The sequence below is a fragment of the Callithrix jacchus genome, chromosome 15 (assembly GCF_049354715.1).
Source record: "Callithrix jacchus isolate 240 chromosome 15, calJac240_pri, whole genome shotgun sequence".
In the NCBI taxonomy this organism is placed as follows: Eukaryota; Metazoa; Chordata; class Mammalia; order Primates; family Cebidae; genus Callithrix; species Callithrix jacchus.
The window spans coordinates 20,125,931-20,148,894 of NC_133516.1; the positions used below are offsets into that span (position 1 = coordinate 20,125,931).

Here is a 22,964-nt window from a genome sequence, read left to right on the forward strand (position 1 = left end):
TGTCTGATTATAATCTCCCTAAACCGTACTTTGAAATTCCCTGGTGACTTCAACAAATCTTAGTGTATTTTATTTCTTAAATATGATTTGTAATAGCCAGAGCTTGACTAAAACCTCAGGAAGAGGTGATGGGTGTGAAGCTGAACACAATCTATACTTAAATTTTCCAGAGCCTATGCTTCCATTGCTACTTAAATGCCATGATCAAAGCAAGAGATAGACTAAATATGGAGGGAGAGGAGGGAGGGAAAAGCAGAAGGACGGAGGGAGAGGGAGGGAGAGAAAGAGATTGAAGAGAGGCTTGGGAAAATGCTTAGTGGAAAATCTGTAGAAATGATGTAATACAAAGCAAAGGCAGGGATTGGAGTAAGGGGTGTATAACTGAGACTATAAAAACTCAGAGAGAAAACTCACCATAGGGCTGAGTTTTGGAGAAACTGCACAGACAGTACTCTAAAGTTTGAATCTCCTGATTTTTAGCAAGGTAAGTTATACATAAAAATTGACAAATATTTAGTGCTTTTTTTCTTTTAACTATTATTTTTACTTTCACAGACTCTTTAAGTGTTTTGATTATATCTGGATTTTTTTAAATTAGAAACATTTTTGGTAATATTTCCCTCTCTAAAATGAGTAGAAAAGCAAAGATATTTTTGCAATGCAAATTTAAGGTGGAACTAATTGCTTATCCAGATATTTCATAATTACTACATTGCTTTTTGCATTTCTTTTATTTCAAAACAAAGAGAAGGTGGATGCAAGATAATAATTCTATAGGTATGTTAATAGCATTATTTTTCTTTCCTAAAAAAAGTTTAAGATTAGAAAAATGTTTAATATAGAAGAGTGGTCTAAACCTTGAAGCTTCAGAAACATCCCTAAACTAATGAAATTCTTTGTTCTTAAAACCTAAAGCATCTTGTTTTTCTCCTTATATGTCAAATATGCAAATATGATATTAATAGCATAGTTGGAATACACTTCAATTACGTCTGTTCTTCAGTATTTGCAGTGCTCTTGCTAGTCAATAATTGAATTGAGAGTTAATGTGAAGCATACATTTGAGTCCTGTTTGAGAAGAAATGTAACATTTTATTTCGGATTTAGTGTGCACTCAATGAATTCAGTTCTAACAATTCAAATGCTGTTTCTTTGAATAACGGACTCTATAGGTTTAGGAATGTGATTATTGTTTGTTTGTGAGTTTTTCTTCTAAAAATTTAGCATTTTTGAGAATGAATGATGGTGATTTTAATGCCTATATAAGTAACAGAATTGATAGTGTTATACCTAATAGTCTACCCAAAAACATCAGGGACAGTTTGTGTCTTCTCTTACTTTGGTATTACTCTTCGGCACTCTTATAGAACTTTTCTAAAGAGTACTTTCTGTCAATAACAGTTCAAGTCTCCTCCATGTAAGTGAATTTTACCATGCTTCATTAAAAAATTATTTAGAGTGTTTAAGGTCAACAGTAGCTTTCTCCCCCTTATTTCCCAGGATTTTTAACCGATTCTTATATCATGAATAATGAGCAGTAGAGAAGCAGATATCTTTAGTTGATTAGGCACAGGAACCTCAGGGCTATTATTTTAACTTCTTTTACAAATACTCTCAATGATTTGAATGTTTGATTAATAAAATCAGATTACTTGTACTTGTCTCAAAAAATAAAGAACTCAAAGAAATCCTAATATATTGTTCTAGCTCTATTATAATCTACCTATACACCTCCACACAAGCCTTAAGCACAAATTAAAGCTCAATAATATTGTATTTTGTCCTTATGAAAAGGACAAAAGGAATAGAAGTGCTAGGGATACTGAGTGCAAAGCCTCAGAGAATAAAACCTCAGTATCACAGAATCTTAGGACTAATCTTTAGACTTGAGTTAATTTAACTGTTTTGCCAATATTTCATTTACTATGACTCTTACCTACCAGACAACTTTTGTTTAGATTCAACAGTTCAGTCACAGCAATACAAGATTTGTAGGCAGAAAACTAGACTTCTAATCCTAGTTCTGACCTCAACAGCTGTATGGACAAATCATTCAGCTTCCCCGAAGTTTTATTCTCCCCCTCAGTAAAACTGGAGTTTGTGAAGGTACAATGGGTAAGCTACAACAAGGTGCTAATTCTGGGTATCTCTCTTAAATGAACCAACTCTCCAAATGTCTCAAGACTTCTCAGATTAAAGGCATTTTTTAGCGGAGTGCTTTGTCTTCTTTCTTCACGTAAGTGTCATGGTACACTGCTGGAACAGTGACCCCTTCTTTATTGCCACTTCATTAGCTCAGGCCTTAATACAAACCATATCCTCCCTCTAGTAACAGTGCCTTTGCCATCACCTTCTGCTCCCTCTTCCTCTTCAATCTATATTCTTACCTTCTCTCCTCTCCCTTGAACATTTTCTCTGATCCTCACTCACTTTCTCTATCCATTAGAGAGTATTAAATTTGATAATTTTTAATGATTGCTTCCTCTCTAAGATTCTATATTCCTATGATTCCTAAGGCTATAAACATGTAAAATTCCACTTTAAAAATATTATATAAAATGGTGTTAAAAATTCACTTCAGTTGGCACAATTAGAGCTAGAAGAATAATGATGCCTTCAGTAACAACTGCACTTTCTTTTGTTTCTTTCCCAGGATTACATTTTCTACAGTTGGAAAATGTAATTTTTATAGAAATATTATGACTCAAAATAATAACGCACCAAATGTTACAGTGATTTCTATAACTCTCTACAGTGAAATTTCCTCCCCCATTCAATATTACTTTTCTTACTATATTTTATTTTCTATCACTCTGCCATAATTCTAGATTTTGAAGACTAATTTTATTTCTTAAAGTGAATGATAAAAATATTTTTTCATAAAAACTATATGATAGTAGCTAACTAACACAAGAACAGAAAACCAAACACCTCATGTCCTCACTCATAAGTGCGTGTTGAAAATGAGACCATATGGACACAGGGAGGGGAACATTACATACTGGGGTCTGTTGGGGGGCGGCGAGCTAGGGGAGGGATGGCAGGGGGTGGGGAGATTGGGGAGGGATAACACTGGGGGCATGGAGGCAGCAAACCACCATGGCATGTATATACTTATGTAACAAACCTGCATGATCTGCACATGTACCCCAAAACTTAAAGTATAATAAAAAAATTTAAAAGTAATTAAAATATTTTGTAAAGTTGCCATATTCGAAGGCAGTATCAGGATAGTGATAACTGTTATTTATTGAGTAACTAATTTTTTTTCTAATGAAGTCTCGCTCTGTCGCCCAGGATGGAGTGCAATGGTATGATCTCGGCTTACTGCAACCTCTGCTTCCCGGGTTCAAGCGATTCTCCTGCCTCAGCAGCTGGGATTACAGGCACGCGCCACTACGCCAACTAGTTTTTTGTATTTTTAGTAGAGACGGGGTTTCAGCATGTTGGTCAGACTGGTCTCAAACTCCTGACCTCGTGATCCACCCACCTCAGCTTCCCAAAGTGCTGGGATTACAGACATGAGCCACTGCGCCCTGCCTTGAGTAACTAATTTAAGCCCGTCACTTTACCCAGATTACTTTTGATCTTCATGCTAAACCTACAAATTAGGTCTTTGCCCTATTTTTCCGAAGAAGATGTTAAAACAAAAAGGCTAAATGACATGCCTAATTAAGATTCAGATCCATCCCAGTCTATTTCTACTAATTCACTTTATTGTATTAGAAAGTGCACATACAACACTAGGCGTTAGGAGACCAGATTTCTAAAGTAACTCAGCTTGTCTTAGTTCACAGATTTTTAGAAAATAGAATTATCATGTTTTCTATATAGATCTAACATGATCATTATAAGGATGACAGGAGATTAATTTCAAGATGATAAAGCACCGCTATACAAATGTTATTTTTAAAAAAGATTATATATGACAATTCCATTTGAAGAAAGTGGAAGCATTCCAGAAAGGGTCAGTTCTTGTAGAAGGAAATCTCTAGGCAGGACAAGTGGTTGAGGAGTTTCCGCCTGAATCAGGCTGTGAGCAACAGGAAGACAAAGAAAGCATTTTTTTTTAATCCCCAGTATCTGGCATGCAGTGTATGGCCAACAAATGCATCCTGTTGTTGAGTATTATAACATTTATATGGCCGGGCGCGGTGGCTCAAGCCTGTAATCCCAGCACTTTGGGAGGCCTAGGCGGGTGGATCACGAGGTCAAAAGATCGAGACCATCCTGGTCAGCATGGTGAAACCATGTGTCTACTAAAAATACAAAAAATTAGCTGGACATGGTGGCGCAGGCCTATAGTCCCAGCTACTCTGGAGGCTGAGGCAGGAGAATTGCTTAAACTCAGGAGGCGGAGGTTGCGGTGAGCTGAGATCGCGCCATTGCACTCCAGCCTGGGTAACAAGAGCGAAACTCCGGCTCAAAAAAAATTTTTGTATATGCTTGCCCCTCTATTTACATGTTAGAGGTACTTTTTCATCTATTATATTGGCTAGCTTAGCATAATTATGAAGATTTTGATTAAATATTTTATATAAGTACAAAGTGGGGTGAAGGGTGAGGGGGTAGTGATATTCCACATTGACTTCAGATTTAAGTATTAACTTAATTTATCCAATTTTAATGCTGGATTTTAAAAAGACTATGTACAGAATGGCCAGTCAGTATATGCAACTCTTAGCTTTTCCCTATCTACAGTTTCAAAGCTATTTTCCCATTAGTCAGCATTAGAATTAAACAACAAATTTTCATAGCAGAATTGCCTACAATAATATACTAACATTTTCTATCTTTAAGTAACATAGATTTATATCAATAAATATTTAGTTACTTGGGGATTTACATACAGATTAATGTTCTATAAGGAGAAATCCTACAGTTTAGAGGGATGATTATTGGAGAATAGTGATGCATGTAACTTTTATTACAATGAGAATCTGTCATGTAAAATACTAATGGATGTATCAGGATTCCAGCAGGAACTTCATCACATATTACTATAGGTGTAGAAACCTAGGGTAATCTCTTATCTTCCCTCTACCTTGGTTTTCATGTCAAGAAAGCTGGGATATTAATATCTGCCCTGTGTTTCTGTTTATCTTCCACATAAGGCTACTTCATGCATTCATTCAACACATACATTTGACTCTACACCAGGCATTCTGTTAGGTGCTTAGAGGCAAGTGTGAACATGACATGGTCTCTGCCTTAAATAATGTTATAGCAACTAAACACTTCACTCAACATCCAGATCTGGGTTTTTTTAAATAATAATGTAATCTTTCTTTAAAGTGGCATTATAGGTTTCTGGCTTCTTATTTTTTTTTTGCAAGAAAGAGACTAGTAGTATTAATCACAGATCCAAATAGAAGAAGAAAACAGACAGAGATACTTAAAAATAAAATTTTAAGATTTTGGAAGGCAAAGTGTGTAAAAAAGTGAAAATGGTGCCAAATAGAATAAAATCAGTTAACACATGTACTAGTAATGTATCATTCTTACTAATTTGTTGCCTTCAGGGAAAGTAATTTTAAAATGTAAGTATCTGCCACATTAATAATACTGCATCCATAAAAATAATACTTTATAAAAAATTGTTTGGGAGATGGAAAAAGGTTTTATACAAATAGGTTATAGTTGAAGGAGCATGAAACTGAGAGTCTGAAAAGCAAAGTTGTTGTTCTGGCTCTTCTTCTAACTGGCTTTTTGACTGGAAAATTTGCTATTGCCAATTGAAGAGCACTGAGAATTGGGAACACATTCCCAATATTTTAATTTTTTTTTTTTTGAGATGGAGTTTTGCTTTTGTTGCACAAGATGGAGTGCAACGGCACCATCTCAGCTCTCTGCAACCTCCACCTCCAGGTTTCAAGCGATTCTCCTGCCTCAGCCTCCCAACTAGCTAGGATTATGGGTGTGTGCCACCACGTCCAGCTAATTTTTTGTGTTTTTAGTAGAAACAGTGTTTCACGTTAGCCAGGCTGGTCTCAAACTCCCGACCTCTGGTGATCCACCCACCTCGGCCTCCCAAAGTGCTGGAATTACAGGCGTGAGCCACCGTGCCCAGCAGATATTTAAATTTTTAAATGGGAAATTATAATTTCTCAATCTCAACTTGCTCCTTTTTTTCAAGAATCCAAAACATAAATTCCCATTGCACAATTTATTTAAAATAGCAAATTTCATAAGGACATTTTTAAATAAATGGCTAAGCACCAAGAGTATTTCTTAAATGTATTTTTATGAGGATAATATAGATGATGTATGGGTTAGTGAAAGAAGCTACAAGCCACAAGCAATTTTTAATTGCTCTTGGGTGAAAATCCTCAATGAATTTAAATCTCTAATTTGAGTTTATGATGATCCCAAACTACTTCCCCATTTCTAAGCTTCTAAGTGCTGAAGCCACCCTCAGTTGTCTTGTTTGTGAGGCAAAATTCATCAAAGACTGGAATCGCAGTTTCAGTAAAAAAGAGACTCCAAGGACAGAATGTCCCAGCATTTGCTTTCCAGCAGGTAAGCGTCTCAATCATCTGGGTGCTTCTCTCCACAAAGAAAGCCAGAAAAGCCTTTCTTAAAACTTTGCTCAAGTATTGTCACTTATTGAAATATCAAGATTACCTATATAATGACAAATTATAATTTAAAATTTATCCTTTTGATTTTTTAAACATAAGTTTTGCAGATTGTCTCTATGAATGGCTCCAAGTTCCCTAAGTGACTGTTGAGTGTAAATTTTGTGTATGTAGGAAAAACTTGGCTTCGAACATCTGCCTTCAGCTTCATAGCAATCACTTTTCAACAATTGCTTCATAACAGTAATCTTTAATCATATTTTAAAACATGTAATTAATATTTTCAAATTATAGTTTTAAAATGTTTCTACTATTTGTTTTCATTGCAAAGTTTTCACTTATAAAAATAAAAATGATGTAGTTTTTTCATAGATTAATGTATATCGTCATATATTTTTAGCAAACAATATTAAATATAAAATTTAAAGTTTTATTTCTTTTATTTGAACTCTAAGCCAATTCCATAATTTGTGCTGTTTGTAAATTCATAATTTAAATTGACTAAAATTAATTAACTTACATTTTGTGAAGAAAACCAGTTTCATTAGACAGTTTTGACAATTTCAGAGTCTTGTTCAATATCACCATCCCATTAAGGAACACAGCTAAAAACTCTTATCCCTATGGCTCAAGTCTGAGCCTGAGTCTGTGATTCCCCAGCATCACAGAAGCATGTTTCTAATGCTGTTGAACATCTATATATTGTCTGAGTTTTATTTTTGAATATTTATTCTTTCATTGAGAGATTTTGGGAGTCACAACATGTGAAAAAAAAAAATATATATATATATATATAAAAAACCTCCACCAATATCACACACATATATATGAGATTGAAAATCATTGATTTATGTGATATATGTCTGTGACATATACAAACATATAGACGTGTGATATATATACATTATACACTATAATCATTTAATGTATTGTGTATATATATTGTGTATATATATTGTAATCAATATATATTATTATATATGTCACACACATATATATATACATATATACACACCCATATACATATATATACACACCAATATGGGTGTGTGTATATATGTCACACACATATATCCCATAGATCAATGATTTTCAATCTGATATATATGTGTGTGATATTGGTGGAGATTTTAGAGGTCTGAAAATTCTTATTATCCAAAATTCCTATTTTGTCTTCACCAATTTTATATCTACTAAATTAAGATCATGATTACTGAGAAAATATTCAAATGATTATTTTATCTTGATAGACTATTAATTCCAAACGCAGGAGAGTAGTACTCAAATATTTTTAAATTATTAATATTATTTATGTGATTTAAAACATTTTTGATAGCCAAATTAAATATCATACCAGCCTTTCTTTCTCTCAGTTTAAAAAAGAGAATATAACTTCATTCTATGGCATCTAGAATCTCAGTTCTAACAATTTTTGTTTTGAAAGGGAAGAGAAATGAGCATACTGATTTATGCATGATAGGAAAAAAAGGAAACTGAAATTAAAAAATCCTAAGTAAGGTTGGGCATAATGGCTCAGACCTGTAATCCCAACTCTTTGGGAGGCTGATGAGGGCAGCTCACCTGAAGTCAGGAGTTTGAAACCATCCTGGCCAATATGGTGAAACCTCATCTCTACTAAAAATACAAAAATTAGCCCTGCGCGGTGGCAGGCGCCTGTAATCCAGCTACTTGGGAAGCTGAGGCAGAAGAATCGCTTGAACCCGGGAAGCAGAGGTTTCGGTGAGCCAATATTGCGCCACTGCACTCCAGCCTGGGAAACTCCATCTCAAAAAAAAAAAAAAAAACAGGCTGGCGGGGTGTCTCACGCCTGTCATCCCAGCACTTTGGGAGGTTTGGGAGGCCAAGGCGGGGAGGATCACAAGGTCAGGAGTTCAAGACCAGCTTAGCCAGCATGGTGAAACACCATCTCTATTAAAAATACAAATAATTAGCCAGACATGGTGGCACACTCCTGTAATCCCAGCTACTCAGGAGTCTGGGACAGAAGAGTTGCTTGAACTGGGAGGTGGAGGTTGCAGTGAGCTGCAGTTGTACCACTGCACCCAAGCCTGGGTGACTGAGTGAGGCTCAGTAGCAAAAAAAATAAAAAAATCCTAAGTAAGCAAGTAAATATATTGTCCTATGTCATTAATTCTGCCTCATATTTAACATCTCTGAAATTGAAATTAGTCTTGCTTTTGATAAGCATATCCATTTAATTGGTAGCATTGTTTTTTTTTTCTTAACATGGTCTTAAAAATGGAATGTCTTACCATATGTGACATCCAAACATCAAAGATTTGGAGATCCTTTCTTTTCAGCTAGAAATATTTAATTTAAAAATACTGAAATGAAAGAGGAAAATATTTACGTCACGGCCTAGATGCAATTTTTTTGCATAAACTTTGGCTAATTTGAGGAACTCATCAAGTCAGTTTTCCTAGCGAAATCTGTACCAACTATTATCGTTACCTACATGTTAAGTGTCTACAATTTTACCAGAAAATAGCCAACCTCACCGGTAAACTTTAAAAGCCAGAAACAGCATTAGAAGTCAGTTAGACCAACTCCAAGACCAACTCCATTTTACTTGATCTGGAGAGGAAAGTGTTTGCCCAACATCACATCATTAAATAGCAGCAGAAGCAATGAAGAGCCTGAGTCTCACAATTCACGCATCAGGTCTTTTTTCCATTGCAGCAAGCTATGCAGACTTTGTGTTAAGCACTATTTGTTTTAGGCATTTTTCTAAAATAAAAAATTATTGTCACTCTGTCATTTGTTATTCCATAGTGATTGTAACTTAATAGAGTGGGATAAAGGATAACCTGAAGAAGGTATTATGTTTTACAGATTTACTTATGGGCCAAGCTGACTCACAACTTGCCTATTATTTCAAAGAGGGAAGATTGTAGGAAGTATCGTTGGCAGTCACACATGGTCATTTCCTGGTGTCAGAACTAAGGCCCTTTTATAAAATATCCTGAGTTAAATCTCTTAAATGTGCTGTGCAACAGTGAGAAAAGAAAGTAAAGAAAATGTAGCCATTAAATTAGTTTGTAATTCCTTTATCTTTAATTAAGTCCTTTATTTTAAATTTTTGTTAAATGAGAGTGGAGTCCATTTTGAGTATTTATAATCAAGATATTAGGGTAAATAATTAAAAATTCCTAGACAATATTATCAATATTTACCCACAAACCTAGTATCTTTGTGAATTTCTAAATATTGGATCAACTATCCGTAAGTCAATATTAATCATAAAGTCACAGGTTGAAGAGATATGTCCTTAATACCTGAGTTTTGTTTTTTTTTTTGATTCAACACCATTTTCTTCAAATGCAGATAGTTTTTAAGTCTTATTGATTAAAAGGTGCATTAGATCAGATGCTGGCTCACATTGCTTCTCTTTTTCAGCTTAACTATCTCTAACTCTTACACCTCTCTGAGCGGTCTGCTCTTTCTTTTATAGATCAATGATTTTCAATCTCTTTTTTTCTACCCCATCCCACTTGAGAGATACTTTTCATAATAACAATGGCTTATTGCAACACTTCTTCCTACTAATAAAAACATCTTCATTTTAACAGGCTTCTCATTAAACTCTGGTTTAATTATAATTAAACTTGCTTTTCTTTATTGCTGGAATTTCAGAGCCTTTACTGTGAATTGGAACTCTAACACCACTTTAAAAATGTGCAATATATCCGAAACGAAAGTGACAAAATGCTATAACCCCTGACAAAACTTTATATCTAACCACCTTACTCCATCTACAATCACTCTAGCCAGTTTGAAAGATTCTTTCAGAATATAATCAATTCTTACATGGGGAAAGTCTTTAAAATAAAGCTTAAGATGTTATACAATATAAGACATTTGTTTGTTCAGCAGAATTATTTAAAAAGTCAAAACACATGATAGTCCAATTGACTGAAACATGAAGGAAGTACACAGATAATCTTCTTATAAGGCAGATTCCATGGCCGCTGTTTCTTTCGAAACTCCTCACTATCCAAAGAAATATTACTCAAAAATTGCTTTTAAAAAGTCGATGTGTAACCCAAATAATAAGTGTCCAAGAAAAACAGCTATATGCTGTTTGTTGTACAGCTTTTCAACTAAAAGGTGCCAGGGAGATTCCATGATTACCACAAATAATTTGAGCCACTGAAGATTGATACTGGCAAAAATATAGATGTCACACTGGTATGATTTAAAAGTCAAAGTATTAACATTTATCTAATGAAACCCTAACCAAATTTCATATGGTCTCTATTGGGAAAAGCATTTCCTAATGTGATTTTTCTGTGGCTATGTATCTTCCAGTTCATTTTTGTTCAGCCCACACCCTCTCACAGTACTTATCAATCTTTTGTTAGTTACCAACATTAAATAAAATTTTTTAATCTACTAAAAAAATTTGATGTGCTAAAAAATGCAAACACTTTTACTTTAGTTTATTTACGCAGTCAATGAACATCTTTCATTGAACTTTCTGTGATCTGGAGTATACATGGTGCCTAGGAGATTTTAAATTGTGGGCTATATTTATCCACCACTATTAACAAAATAAGAAAACGGGGCTGAGTCTAGGTTTTTCCTTTCCTCCCTATAATTTCCTCTGTTTCTAATTTTGTAGCAATCAAGTTTCAACTAGTTAATCAAATGTCTTTTGTGTGGCAGGTGCCAGGGTGTTTGTTTTCATTAGTGTACCAAATGCCATATTTAGGAACTTGGCCTTTTGGTTAACTGGCTACAAGCATGGCTTTAAACCACTAAATGTGTGTGTTTAAACTCAGCGTTTATTTTTACATCTCCTTATCCAAATAATCAGGATGTGGTTATCTGTAAGATGATACATCATGATTTTTTCTATATACACCCAAGCACAAAAATATATACCTCAGACATACTCATTAATACTATAAACACTCATCATTCTCTGCCATTTATAAGATTACAGAGACTAGGCAAAACCTGGTTAGTGAAATGTACATAAAAATAGTTAAAGGAAATCCACATAGAAAGACATTAAATTGGGCAATTGTCACATTTGAAACCTATTTTTATAATAAAAATTAAGAAAGAAAACATAAACAATTGGAGTTTGTTTTTGATTAAATGGGACAACAATTTCTTTTAAAAAGATATATAGGCCAGTGCAGTGGCTCACGCCTGTAATCCCAGCACTTTGGGAGGCCAAGGCACATGGATCACCTGAGGTCAAGAGTTCTAGACCAGCCTGGCCAACATGGTGAAATCCCATTTCTACTAAAAATACAAAAAATTAGCTGTGCATGATGGCAGGCACCTGTAATCCCAGCTACTCGGGAAGAGGCAGGAGAATCGCTTGAACTTGGGAGGCGGACATTGCAGTGAACCGAGATTGCACCGTTGCACTCCAGCCTGGGCAACAGAGTGAAACTCCATCTCAAAAAAAAAAAATAAACAAAAAATATCAGAAATATGAAATAAATTTTAAAACACAGTTATGTTCTTAGTATACCCTCCTTTATGTAAAGTTAAAGAGACAGCAGGAAAATAAAGAGAAAACACAATTAAGTGGCTGCTTTCTAAAGTAATGGCTAATGTAGGATGTGGCTGGTATTTTAATCAGATAACTATTGCATTCTTATTGGTTATTTTCTCAATTTAGAGACACAGTCATGATTTACTAATTTTTTGCTTTTTGTTTTTTATATCCTTACTGAAAATCTCCGTCCAAATATCAAGTTAGGAAAAAGAGAACACAGAGAATTTATTGCTCCCTTTCAGAAAAGAAAAGAACTAGCATTATGTGACAAGACTCTGAAATAAACTCATTGGTGTCTTAGTGAACAACTATTTTAAACATTAGATAAAAATCCAAATTATATTTGATAAATAAATGTTATGGACAGTGCCAAAATTGCTAAAATATTTTATCTCCATTTTAAGTCTTAACTGACATAGTTCATTCAGATGTCATTCTGTTTATATAAAACATTTGTTCACATACCAGCATGCAACGTTTATTACTAAAATCTACACTGTTTCACAGTTACAAGGTACAAGGTGTTTTCTGTTGTTGTTTTTAGAAATGTGAGCCAAAGTTTTTTTTTTGTTTGTTTCTTGCCTTTGATATACTCTTTGATGACGTCCTAGGATTAAAATTCTTTGCAGTAGTCCTTAACTGCTACACAACTGCAATCAGTCACTCATCAGGGTCTTCCCTCTCTTGTTAGTTTTACAGAGGCTACCTGTGTTAGTCTAGTCTCACACTGCTATAAAGAAACGCCTGAGAATGGGTGATTTATAAAGAAAAGAGGTTTAATTGGCTCTCAGTTATGTAAGCTATACAGGAAGCATGGCTGGGGAGGCCTCATGAAACTTCGGTGTTGGTGGAAGGCAAAGGGGAAGCAGGCACCTCTTCACATGACCAGAGCAGGAAGCAAAAGAGAGGAGAGGTGCTACACACCAGATATCGCGATAACTCACTATCAGGAGAGAACAGCACCAAATAGAAACCTGCCCCCATTATCTAGTTGCCTTTCTCCAGGCCCCACCACCAACACTAGAGGCAACTCACGGCAGTGGGTTATCAGTGGCACTCATCTAAGCCTCTACCTCTGTGCCAACTCAATGAGCTCGAGGAAAGAGCTACGGTAACAATTCTTCAAGAAAATGTCCAAAAAAAAAAAAAAAAAAAAAAATCTTGGGTCATGCCGAAACGAATGTAGTTATTAAGGAAATGTTTAATGATCTCTCATACTCTTTCACATACAGGTTATAAATAGTAAATGAGATAGAAAGGGGATGCATGAATCAGTTCAATCCTCTCAAAGCTCATTTGAGGTGGGAATTACTTCTCATTTCACAAACAAGTAAAATGAACCTTGAGTAGGGGTAAATGATGACATGTTCAAGGTTACACAGATATTAAAGCAAAAACATGACTCAAATCCAATATTTCCGATTCCGATCTAGCATCCATTTTCTCTTTATCCCCAGCAGGTTTTCCAAATGATTATTTTTAAGCAAATAGAGTTTCCTGAGACTTTTCATTCATAAAGGATGAACTTGGAAGTCTTTCCCACGGCCGTGGACGAAGAGGCAAAGCTTGGAATCACGCCTATTTTGTTCTACCTTGTGCTGCGTGATCTTCCCTCAGTAGAGCAATGCCCCATTTTACCAACAGTTTCGTAATTTACAGTAGTCAAACTGGCAGCAGGTCAGCCTCATGTAGACTATAGATGAGCTTTAGTTGGCTGGATAGTGGCTTTTTAATCTAAAAAGTCAGACACATATAAATAAAACATCTTTGTGCTCATTATCCAGAATAAACAGGGTAACATTTTTACATATTTGCTTTAAAATATATAGAGATTAAAAACTGAGTCCCTTATGTTTTTCTCTATAATTTTACTCATTTTTTCTTCTCCACAGAGGTTATCATAATCATGAATCAAGTTCCAAGATGTATAACACTGCTTTGGGCATTCACATTTTCAATAAATGGTATAAATGTCATGTATTGTTCTACACTTTCCGTTTCTCCCCAAAACTGTTTTTTTTAAATCCATGCATATAAATAAACATACATTTTAGTTATTTGTTTTTACAGTAACGATGTATTTAAGTCATTTACTTTAAATTAGTAGTTTGAATACATCTCAATTAATAAATCTATTTTCCCTTGGGTGGGGCACTTGGGTTGATTCCATATAAACAATGAGGCCCAAACTTTCAGATCCATGTCTTCATATAAACATTGACAGTTTCTCTCAGGAATATATACATACCTAGAAGTGAAATAAATGCGTCCTAGATAGGAGATAAGCGTTTTCAACCTTTTTGTAAATTGCCCAATTTTCTCCAAATGATTGGATTCATTTTCAACTCCACGAGAATTTTTTGTGTTTTTGTTTTCTGAAACCATTCTAACACTGCAAGTTCGATCAAATTTTTGCCAAACTAAGTGTACAAAATGGTATTTCACTACTCTTTTTATTAGAATTGAAGAAATTGTGTGTGTTGTGGAAAATTTTGTCCATTCATTTTCTATGAAATGAGTGTTTATAACTTTGGCCCATTTTTATTTAATTGTGTGTCAATCTTTAAAGTTGTATTTAAAGGATTTATATATATTTTCTAAATGTTAATTTTTATGTACATATTGAAAATACCTCCCATTAATAATTTGTCTTTTGATATTTTATTGTATCTTATGTGTGATTTTTCAATTTTGATAAAGTAATATCTGATACATTTAATAACAATTTTGAATCTTGCTTATGAAATCCTGACATAACACAAGGACATAAAGAAATTATCCTGCCGATGGTGGATGTTTTGAATTTTGGATTTAAATAGTTTTAGACACCACAGTCTCTCTGGTTCACCACAAACCAATAAGAACTTATTCTCTAATGCCTTGCCACTGTTATGAATTTCTTCTCAGGTACATATATAAAGTTGACAGTCAAAAAATAAAGTTACATTAACTGTATTTCACAGATTATGGGTTAGTTTGAATTAAATTATTATTATAGCTGTACAGCCCTAATCTAAGTTGCCATGGAAAAGAAACCTTGATAGAATTCATTCTGGGAGATGAACAGCTTCTATTAAGTATTATTTGCATTTTGTAGAGATGCACTCCAATATACTGAAACTAAATAATTTGGTTTACCATTTACCTCTAACAGTCCTTTTAGGAGCTTTTGTTTTTCATCTTTACATTTAAAATGAATTCAATGCTAACTATGAAATATGCAACCCTCAGATGCTGGACTGGAGATTGGCAAGTACACGTTTCATCCTGGCTGTGACTCTGATACTGTGGAGCTCAGGAAAAGTCCTCTCAGTAGATGTAACAACAACGGAGGTAATGGAAACTAGCTTACAAAAAGATAAATATGTATGTGTGTGTGTGTATATATATATATATACATATATATATTTTATATATATATATTTATAAAACATGTCAAACATATATATATGTTTGACATGTTTTATAAATGACATGTTTATATATAAAAGCATACGTATTAAAATATATTTTATATACATAAATATAATTTATATATGTTTGTATATCATGTATGTTTTTATATAGAATGTATATTTTATAAATGTAACATATATAATTATATATTACATGTATATTCTTTCATTAACATATCATTTCTACTAGAGTAAGAAGCAGGTGCAGCTACTAATAAGAAAATGTACACAAAATAAAATAGACAAATAACACCAAATCAAGAAAATCAGTATTTTTTATTGCCTTATTTTTGTTGCCAACATGACAATCAAGGTTGTCATGTAAACTTTAAGTGAAAAGAGCAGTAATCATGATCTTCTCCTCACAGAGGAGTCAGAGCAAGCCAGTTATCTCAATGTGAAAAGAAATTTAAGAACAAAGATTTGTATTTCTTGAACAAAAAAGCTTAAGAGAAAATCCATTATTATGCCACATTTAATTAAATCAGTTATGCCAGAATCAGAAATGCTTTTATGTAAAATTTGAAGTTGTTTGCATGCCACAATTTGAGTCGTGTTCTTCAAATTTTTAATTACAGTACAAATGTTTTCTTGGTGCTATGACTAAAGTACAAAGAAAAGGAAATATGAGGACATCACAAGGAGAAAAATTAGTTTATTTGATCTTATTAGAAATATATTTTTGTTTCTTAAGTAGCATAAAGTTGAGAGCCTGAAATGCATTATATTAAAGGACAAGTTTTATAAAAGTTTTATGATTTTTTTCTGAAGATTAAGGATATTTCTTTGAAAATGATTTTTCATGTACGTTAGTTCAAAAAATGAAAGCATATTTTTGGAGGATGGTTTGAAAGATAAAAAAAAACCTTTGCCTTTTGAAGGTTTGTCTCCTTTAGGGCTTCGTTCTAGTCATTTCTGCACCCTTCCCATCTCCAGTTTCTATTTTGTCAGGTTTATATAAGGAAGTGACAGAAGCTAAGATCTGTGGAATAGTTTGAAACCATACTGTGGGCTTTGTACTATAAGTAATAAAGGACTGTAAGAGGTTTTTAATTTTCTTTTTATAAGACAAAAGTTGTATTGGGGAAAACTAACTTTATAACAGTATTATGGATGAAACAGAGAAGAGGGAGATAGGAGATATCGAAGCAAATTATAAGATGATTAAGGGAGTATGCTAAGCAGTAAAGAGTACTTGATTTAAAGTCACCACTTGGATCACCTGAGTCAGGAGTTGGAGAAGAGCCTGGCCAACATAGTGAACCCAATCTCTACCAAAAATACAAAAAAATTAGCCAGCTGGTGTGCATCTGTAATCCTAGCTAGTTGGAGGCTGAGGCAGAAGAATCACTTGAACCTGGGAGGCAGAGGTTGCAATGAGCCAAGATTGCACCACTGCATTCCAGCCTGGGCAACAAAAGCAAAACTCCATCTCAAAAAAAAAAAAAAAAAAAAAGAGCACCCCTGATGGGAATCAAAAACAGCAACAAAAAGATTTTCCTGCAAGAACTGACCAGACTGACCAGACTTAGTGCATAGATGACTGGATAAGGAAACAGGAGGCTTAACAGCTTTCAGTTTGCACATCAGGCTATAAGTGTTTTAAAAGAGACTTGCTTGAATAAATGACGACAGGGCTTGACAATGCTACTCTTTTGTTTTACTGGAGAAAATGAAGAGAACAGAAAACATTTATTAGTCCATTTTCATACTGTTACAAAGAACTGCTTGGCCAGGTGCAGTGGCTCATACCTGTAATCTCAGCACTTTGGGAGGTGAAGATGGGCAGATCCCTTGAGGTCAGGAGTTCAAGAGAAGCCTGTCCAACATGGTGAAACCCCATCACTACTAAAAATGCAAAAATTAGCTGGGCATGGTGATGGGCACCTGTAATTCCAGCTACTCAGGAGGCTGAAGCAGAAGAATCACTTGAACCTGGGAGGCAGAGGTTGCAGTGAGCTGAGACCATGCCACTGCATCCAGCCTAAGGAACAGAGTGAGACTCCATCTCAAAGCACATCAACAAACAAACAAACACACAAACAAACAAAACTGCCCAAGTTTGAGTAATTTGTAAAGGAAAGAGGTTTGATTGACTTACAGATCTTCATGACTGCAGAGGCCGCAGGAAACTTACAATCATGGCAGAAGGCTAAAGTGAAGCAAGGTATCTTCTTTACAAGGTGGCAGGAAGAAGACTGAACTTAGGAGGCAGTACCACAGTGGGCATTCTGTGTATGGGCTCTGACCCCACATTTACCTTCCACACCACCCTAGCAGAAGTTCTCCATGAGGGCTCCACACCTGCAGCACATTTCTGCCTAGACTTCCAGGCATTTCCTTACAACTTCTGAAATCAAGGCAGAGGTTTTCTACCCTCAATTCTTTACTTCAGTGTATTGGCAGGCCAAAAACATGTAAACCAGTGCAAACCACCAAGGCTTGGGGCTTGAACCCTCTGAAAGAATGACCTGCCTGTATGTTGGCCCCTTTTAGCCACAGCAGGGATGCAAGGCATCAAGTCCCATGATTGCACAAAGCAGCAAGGCCCAGGGCCTTGCCCACAAAACCATTTTTCTCTTTTAGGCCTCTGGGTCTGTAATGGGAGGGGCTGCCATGAAGACATCTGACATGCCATGGAGACATTTTCCCCATCGTCTTGGTGATTAGCATTTGGCTCCTAGTTACTCATGCAAATGTCTGCTGCTGGATTAAATTTCTCCCCAGAAAATGGATGTTTCATTTCTATTTCATCATCAGGCTGCAGTTTTTCCAGACTTTTTGCTCTGCTTACCTTTTAAACATAACTTCTAATTGCAAATCATCCCTTTGTGATTGCATACAACTGAATGCTTTTAAGAGAACCCTGGTGAAAATTTTGAATGCTTTGCTACTTAAAAATTTCTTCCGCCAGATACCCTAAATCATGTCTCTCAAGTTTGAAGTTCCACAAATCTCTAAGGCAGGGGCAAAATGCTACCAGTTTCTTTGCTAACATATAGCAAGAATCGCTTTTGCTTGAGTTCCCAACAAATTCTCATCTCCATCTGAGACCACCTCAGCCTGGACTTCATTGTCCATAAAGCTATCAGCATTTGGGTAAAACCAATTCAACATATCTCTAGGAAGTTTCAAGCTTTCCCACATCTTCCTGCCTTCTTCTGAACCCTCCAAACTGTTCCAACTTCTGCCTGTTACCCATTTCCAAAGTCACTTCCACATTTGGGGTATCTTTATAGCAGCACCTCACTCTCTTTGGTACCAATTTACTGTATTAGTCCATTTTCATACTGCTGTAAAAAAACTGCTCTAGAGTGTGTTATTTCTAAAAGAAAGTCATTTAACTGACTTATGGTTCCACATGGCTAGATGGCCTCAGGAAACTTACCATCATGGTGGATGGTAAAGGGAAAGCAAGCCACCTTCTTTACAAAGCAGCAGGAAGAATGAATGCAGGAGGAACTCCCAAGCATTTATAAAACCATCAGCTCTCAGGAGAACTCACTCACCATCACAAGAACATGAGAGAAACTGCCCCCATAATTCAATTACCTCTACCTTATCTCTCCCTTGACATTTGAGGGTTATAATTCAAGGTGATATTTTGGGTGGGAACACAGCCAAATCATATCAAAAAATAATAGAAGGAATACTCTAAGAAGAAAAACAGGAAGTGAAGAAAAATCAAAACCAAGACCAAGAATCTGGTGCATGGAAGAGTGACTAAAAGTGGGAAGGGAAGAGATTCCCCAGAGCTAAAAATTTTTCCCTCATGGGAATATTCTCAAGATCTTAAGGGGGAAAAAGCAGTATTTGTGGGACTATAGAATGCCTCAAGATTGTTAATAGGAGCATTTAAGAAGTGCTTTCATTGGCCCTCAGAAAGGAAAAGACAGACTTCACAAACTGGATGGCTATAGATTTATGAGTTGGATGAAGTACAAAGTGGCAATATGTGTAACAAACAAAGTTATTGGGATAGCTCAGACACATTGCAGATACTCACTAATATTTGTTAATAGATCACAGGGATGGAGATGGTGAGATGCTCAGAGACTATTTTTATTTTTGTATCCCTCATGTCCAATGCAAAACCTAGCTGGATTAGTAATGGCTTGAGTTAGTAAATAATCAATGAGTGGTAAAAAGAAAATAGCATGAGGTTTGGTTTGGAATTCATTTAATAAATATTTATCAGAAATTTTTTGAGTACTGACTACGAGCATAACATGATACTAGGCATTGAATAAAGCAAATGGAAGACTAATTAGACAAAGTCATTGATTCAAGATTCAACCTAATAGGAATACAAATATATTGTAACCAACCTGATATAAGGCAAAAAATAATGAGTGCAATGGTGAAAGAGGTCTATAGATTAAGCATTATGAGAATGATAAGGAAGGATGAAGTTGCTGGAAAAGAATCTGAAAAAATGATCTGTAAATATGCTAAATTTTAAAGGCATTCCAGGAGTTTTCCTTTTCTTTGATTTTCTTGGTTTTTTTTTTCCTTTGGTTACACCCCTCTTCTTTGTGTTTCAGTCCCCAAGATCTAGCATCCTCTATGGAAAATAATTTTGTAAGAAATTATAAGGCTGGACACGGTGGCTCATGCCTGCAACCCCAGCACTTTGGGAGACCAAGGCAGGTAGATCACCTGAGGTCAGGAGTTCAAGACCAGCCTGGCCAACATAAGAAAACCCCATCTCTGCTAAAAATACAAAAAAGTAGCCAGGCATGGTGATGGGTGCCTTTAATTCCAGCTACTTGGGAGGCTGAAGCAGGAGAATCACTTGAACATGGGAGGCAGAGGTTGCAGTGAGCCGAGATCATGTCATTGCACTCCAGCCTGGGCAACAAGATCAAAACTCCATCTTAAAAAAAAAAAAAAAGAAAAGAAAGAAATTATAAAATGAGTAAACTGCTCAGTAAGACAAATATTCCTTATAGCGTTCTAAATTGAGAGCAGCAGACAACAGTAAGATAAATGTCAGTAGCATGTTCCTGGCAGCTTGTACAGCAGCCCTGGTTCAAGGATTTCTCCCCCTGCATGTTTCCTAAGACTGTTTGCTAGTTGATTCCTTGTTTTGGTGATTTGATGGTTTTGACGAATTTGCTGTGATCCAGGGGTGTTCAAGTACTTATCTGAGCATTGGCCTCTGGCTGGGATTATGCTTCAACAGTCTTGAAGTCTTGAAATCACATCATTGCACTCCAGCCTGGGCAGCAAAACTCCAGCTCAAAAAAAAAAAAAAGAAAAAGAAAAAGAAAGAAAGAAACTATAAAATGTTACACAATGAGTATGTCAGCTAACAGTAGCAAAAGCCAAATGCACATGTACATACTTTGAGTTTCTTTGTCTAAATTAATGGAATCACCTTTTTCTGCCTGATAGGACTTTGATTCTGGAGTCATAAATGTGCAGTCACCACCCACAGTCACAGAAGAGAAGACAGCCACTGACCTGACAGCAAAACTCTTGCTTCTTGATGAACTGGTGTCCCTAGAAAATGATGTGACTGAGACAAAGAAGAAAAGGAGTTTCTCTGGTTTTGGGTCTCCCCTTGACAGACTCTCAGCTGGCTCTGTAGACCACAAAGGTAAACAGAGGTAAGTGAACTCTTAGAAAAAGGAAGTTTTTGTTTTCTATTATTCTTTCTTTCTGGGTTCTAAAACAGAAATAATTCCACATAAAAAATACAGTGAAAACCTTTTACATAAATAGATTTGACAGCATATTAGCTAATCTGTGGCTTTAATAGTGTGGTTTCCAAAATAACTATTTAGGGGGCAAAATGAGTTCTACGGTGTGCATTAGTATTTTTGTCATAATATTTCCTAAGAAAGATTCTGTCTTATGCAGATATAAAAGAGTTATTATAAGACATTACTGCATTTAGAGGTGATGAGAAATGTATGTGCAGTCATATTAATGTTCTGGTCAATTGAGTTTTCCATTTCATAGAGGTGAAATGCTTTCCAAATTGTGTCAGTGAAACTGAGTGAAAAGCTCTCAGAAATTGGAGTCAGAGCACATGTGTTTCCGTCAAATTTATGTTTACTTCTTTCCATGTGACTTGTATAAGTATCTATCTTCTCTAATCCTCAGATTATTTTTCCATAAAGTGAGGGTAATTACTTACTTCCATAAAATTCAAGTAAGATAATCAAATGTAAATGCTTCATAGAATGCTAATTATTATAATACATTTAGACCAGTGAAATATCCCTATAAACATTAAGAAACTGTTAGTAATTTAAAGTAATCATTTCAGACTTAATTCGTTTTCTTCCTCTCAATATCCGTTCCTCGTGCTGTACATTTCATATAGCAGTGACAGCAAAGACCACCCAAGTACCATAGACAGGTATCTGAAAAACTTACCAGGATTTCTTTTGTTCACCCTTAACATTTCTCACTAAATTCTCTAAATATGGTTTGTTTTACGTATTAACTCTCGGAATATCACCATTCATTAAGGCTTTCCTAATTCTGACCTAAATTATTAATTTTTTCACATTTGTTCTTTCTCTACTCTTTCCTCATCTCCACCTCCACCATCATCACCACCCGTTTATCACTAATGTATCGTGTACTTGGCTACCAGGATAATCATCTAGAACAAAAATCTGTGTGAAATGTTATTCATTGCTTGCAGTACAAAAGTCAAACTCCTTTGCAAGTCCTATAAAGAATTTCATAATCTGGAACCTCATTTCTTCTTGTACTTATTTTCACATCCTTTGCTTCCATCTTTCTTGATTCTTAGAGGTCTGGGACTTTTTATTTTTGCTCCTGGTTCCATAATTTTTCTATGCTAAATGATTGTCAGGATACTTGTTGCAATTTGATATACCTCTGTTCTGAAAGGTTCTCAAAGCTGCAATAAAAAATAAAATCATCACTTGAAGACTATAATTTATACTACATGTATGTGAAAAAACAATCCTATCCTATATTTTTAAATTTAGACCTTACTTTAACAAGAGAAATAGCAATTAGTTCCACTATGTTCTAGGTACTGTGTTGGGTTCTGGTGAAAAAGAGGAGAAAAATACACTTTTTGGACCTCAAAAAATGCTTATAAAAATATAGTATTCTTTATAACAAATTGTAGTACAAGAAATGAAGAGAAAAATGAACATTAGTACACTGTTGGTGGAAATGTAAATTAGTATAACAGCTATGCCTCAGAAAACTAAACATTGAGCTACCATATGATCTAGCATCACCACTGCTGGGTATGTAGCTCAAAAAGAACTAATTTAAAAAGAACACCAGCATCCAAAGGATAGTTGAGCTTTTAGAAAAGAAAATACGGTGTCTTCTAATAAATGTTATTTCTTTGACTCATGGATATTGCAACATGGTCAACTAAATAATCTGTAAATC

The 22,964-nt window shown here is 35.1% G+C and overlaps 1 protein-coding gene across 2 annotated transcripts in view; it reads left to right on the top strand.

The window, feature by feature from the left end:
- The first annotated feature begins 417 nt into the window (after window positions 1–417).
- The window catches only part of OSTN (osteocrin), a 53,093-nt gene continuing 30,546 nt past the window's right edge, over window positions 418–22,964 (top strand). For both annotated transcript variants that reach the window (XM_008981399.5, XM_035274817.3), the window contains exons 1-3: window positions 418–484; window positions 15,346–15,447; window positions 20,967–21,181. In XM_008981399.5, the coding sequence (XP_008979647.3) occupies window positions 15,346–15,447; window positions 20,967–21,181 (317 nt within the window). In that variant the 5' untranslated portion in view covers window positions 418–484. The remainder of the gene's footprint in view (window positions 485–15,345; window positions 15,448–20,966; window positions 21,182–22,964) is intronic.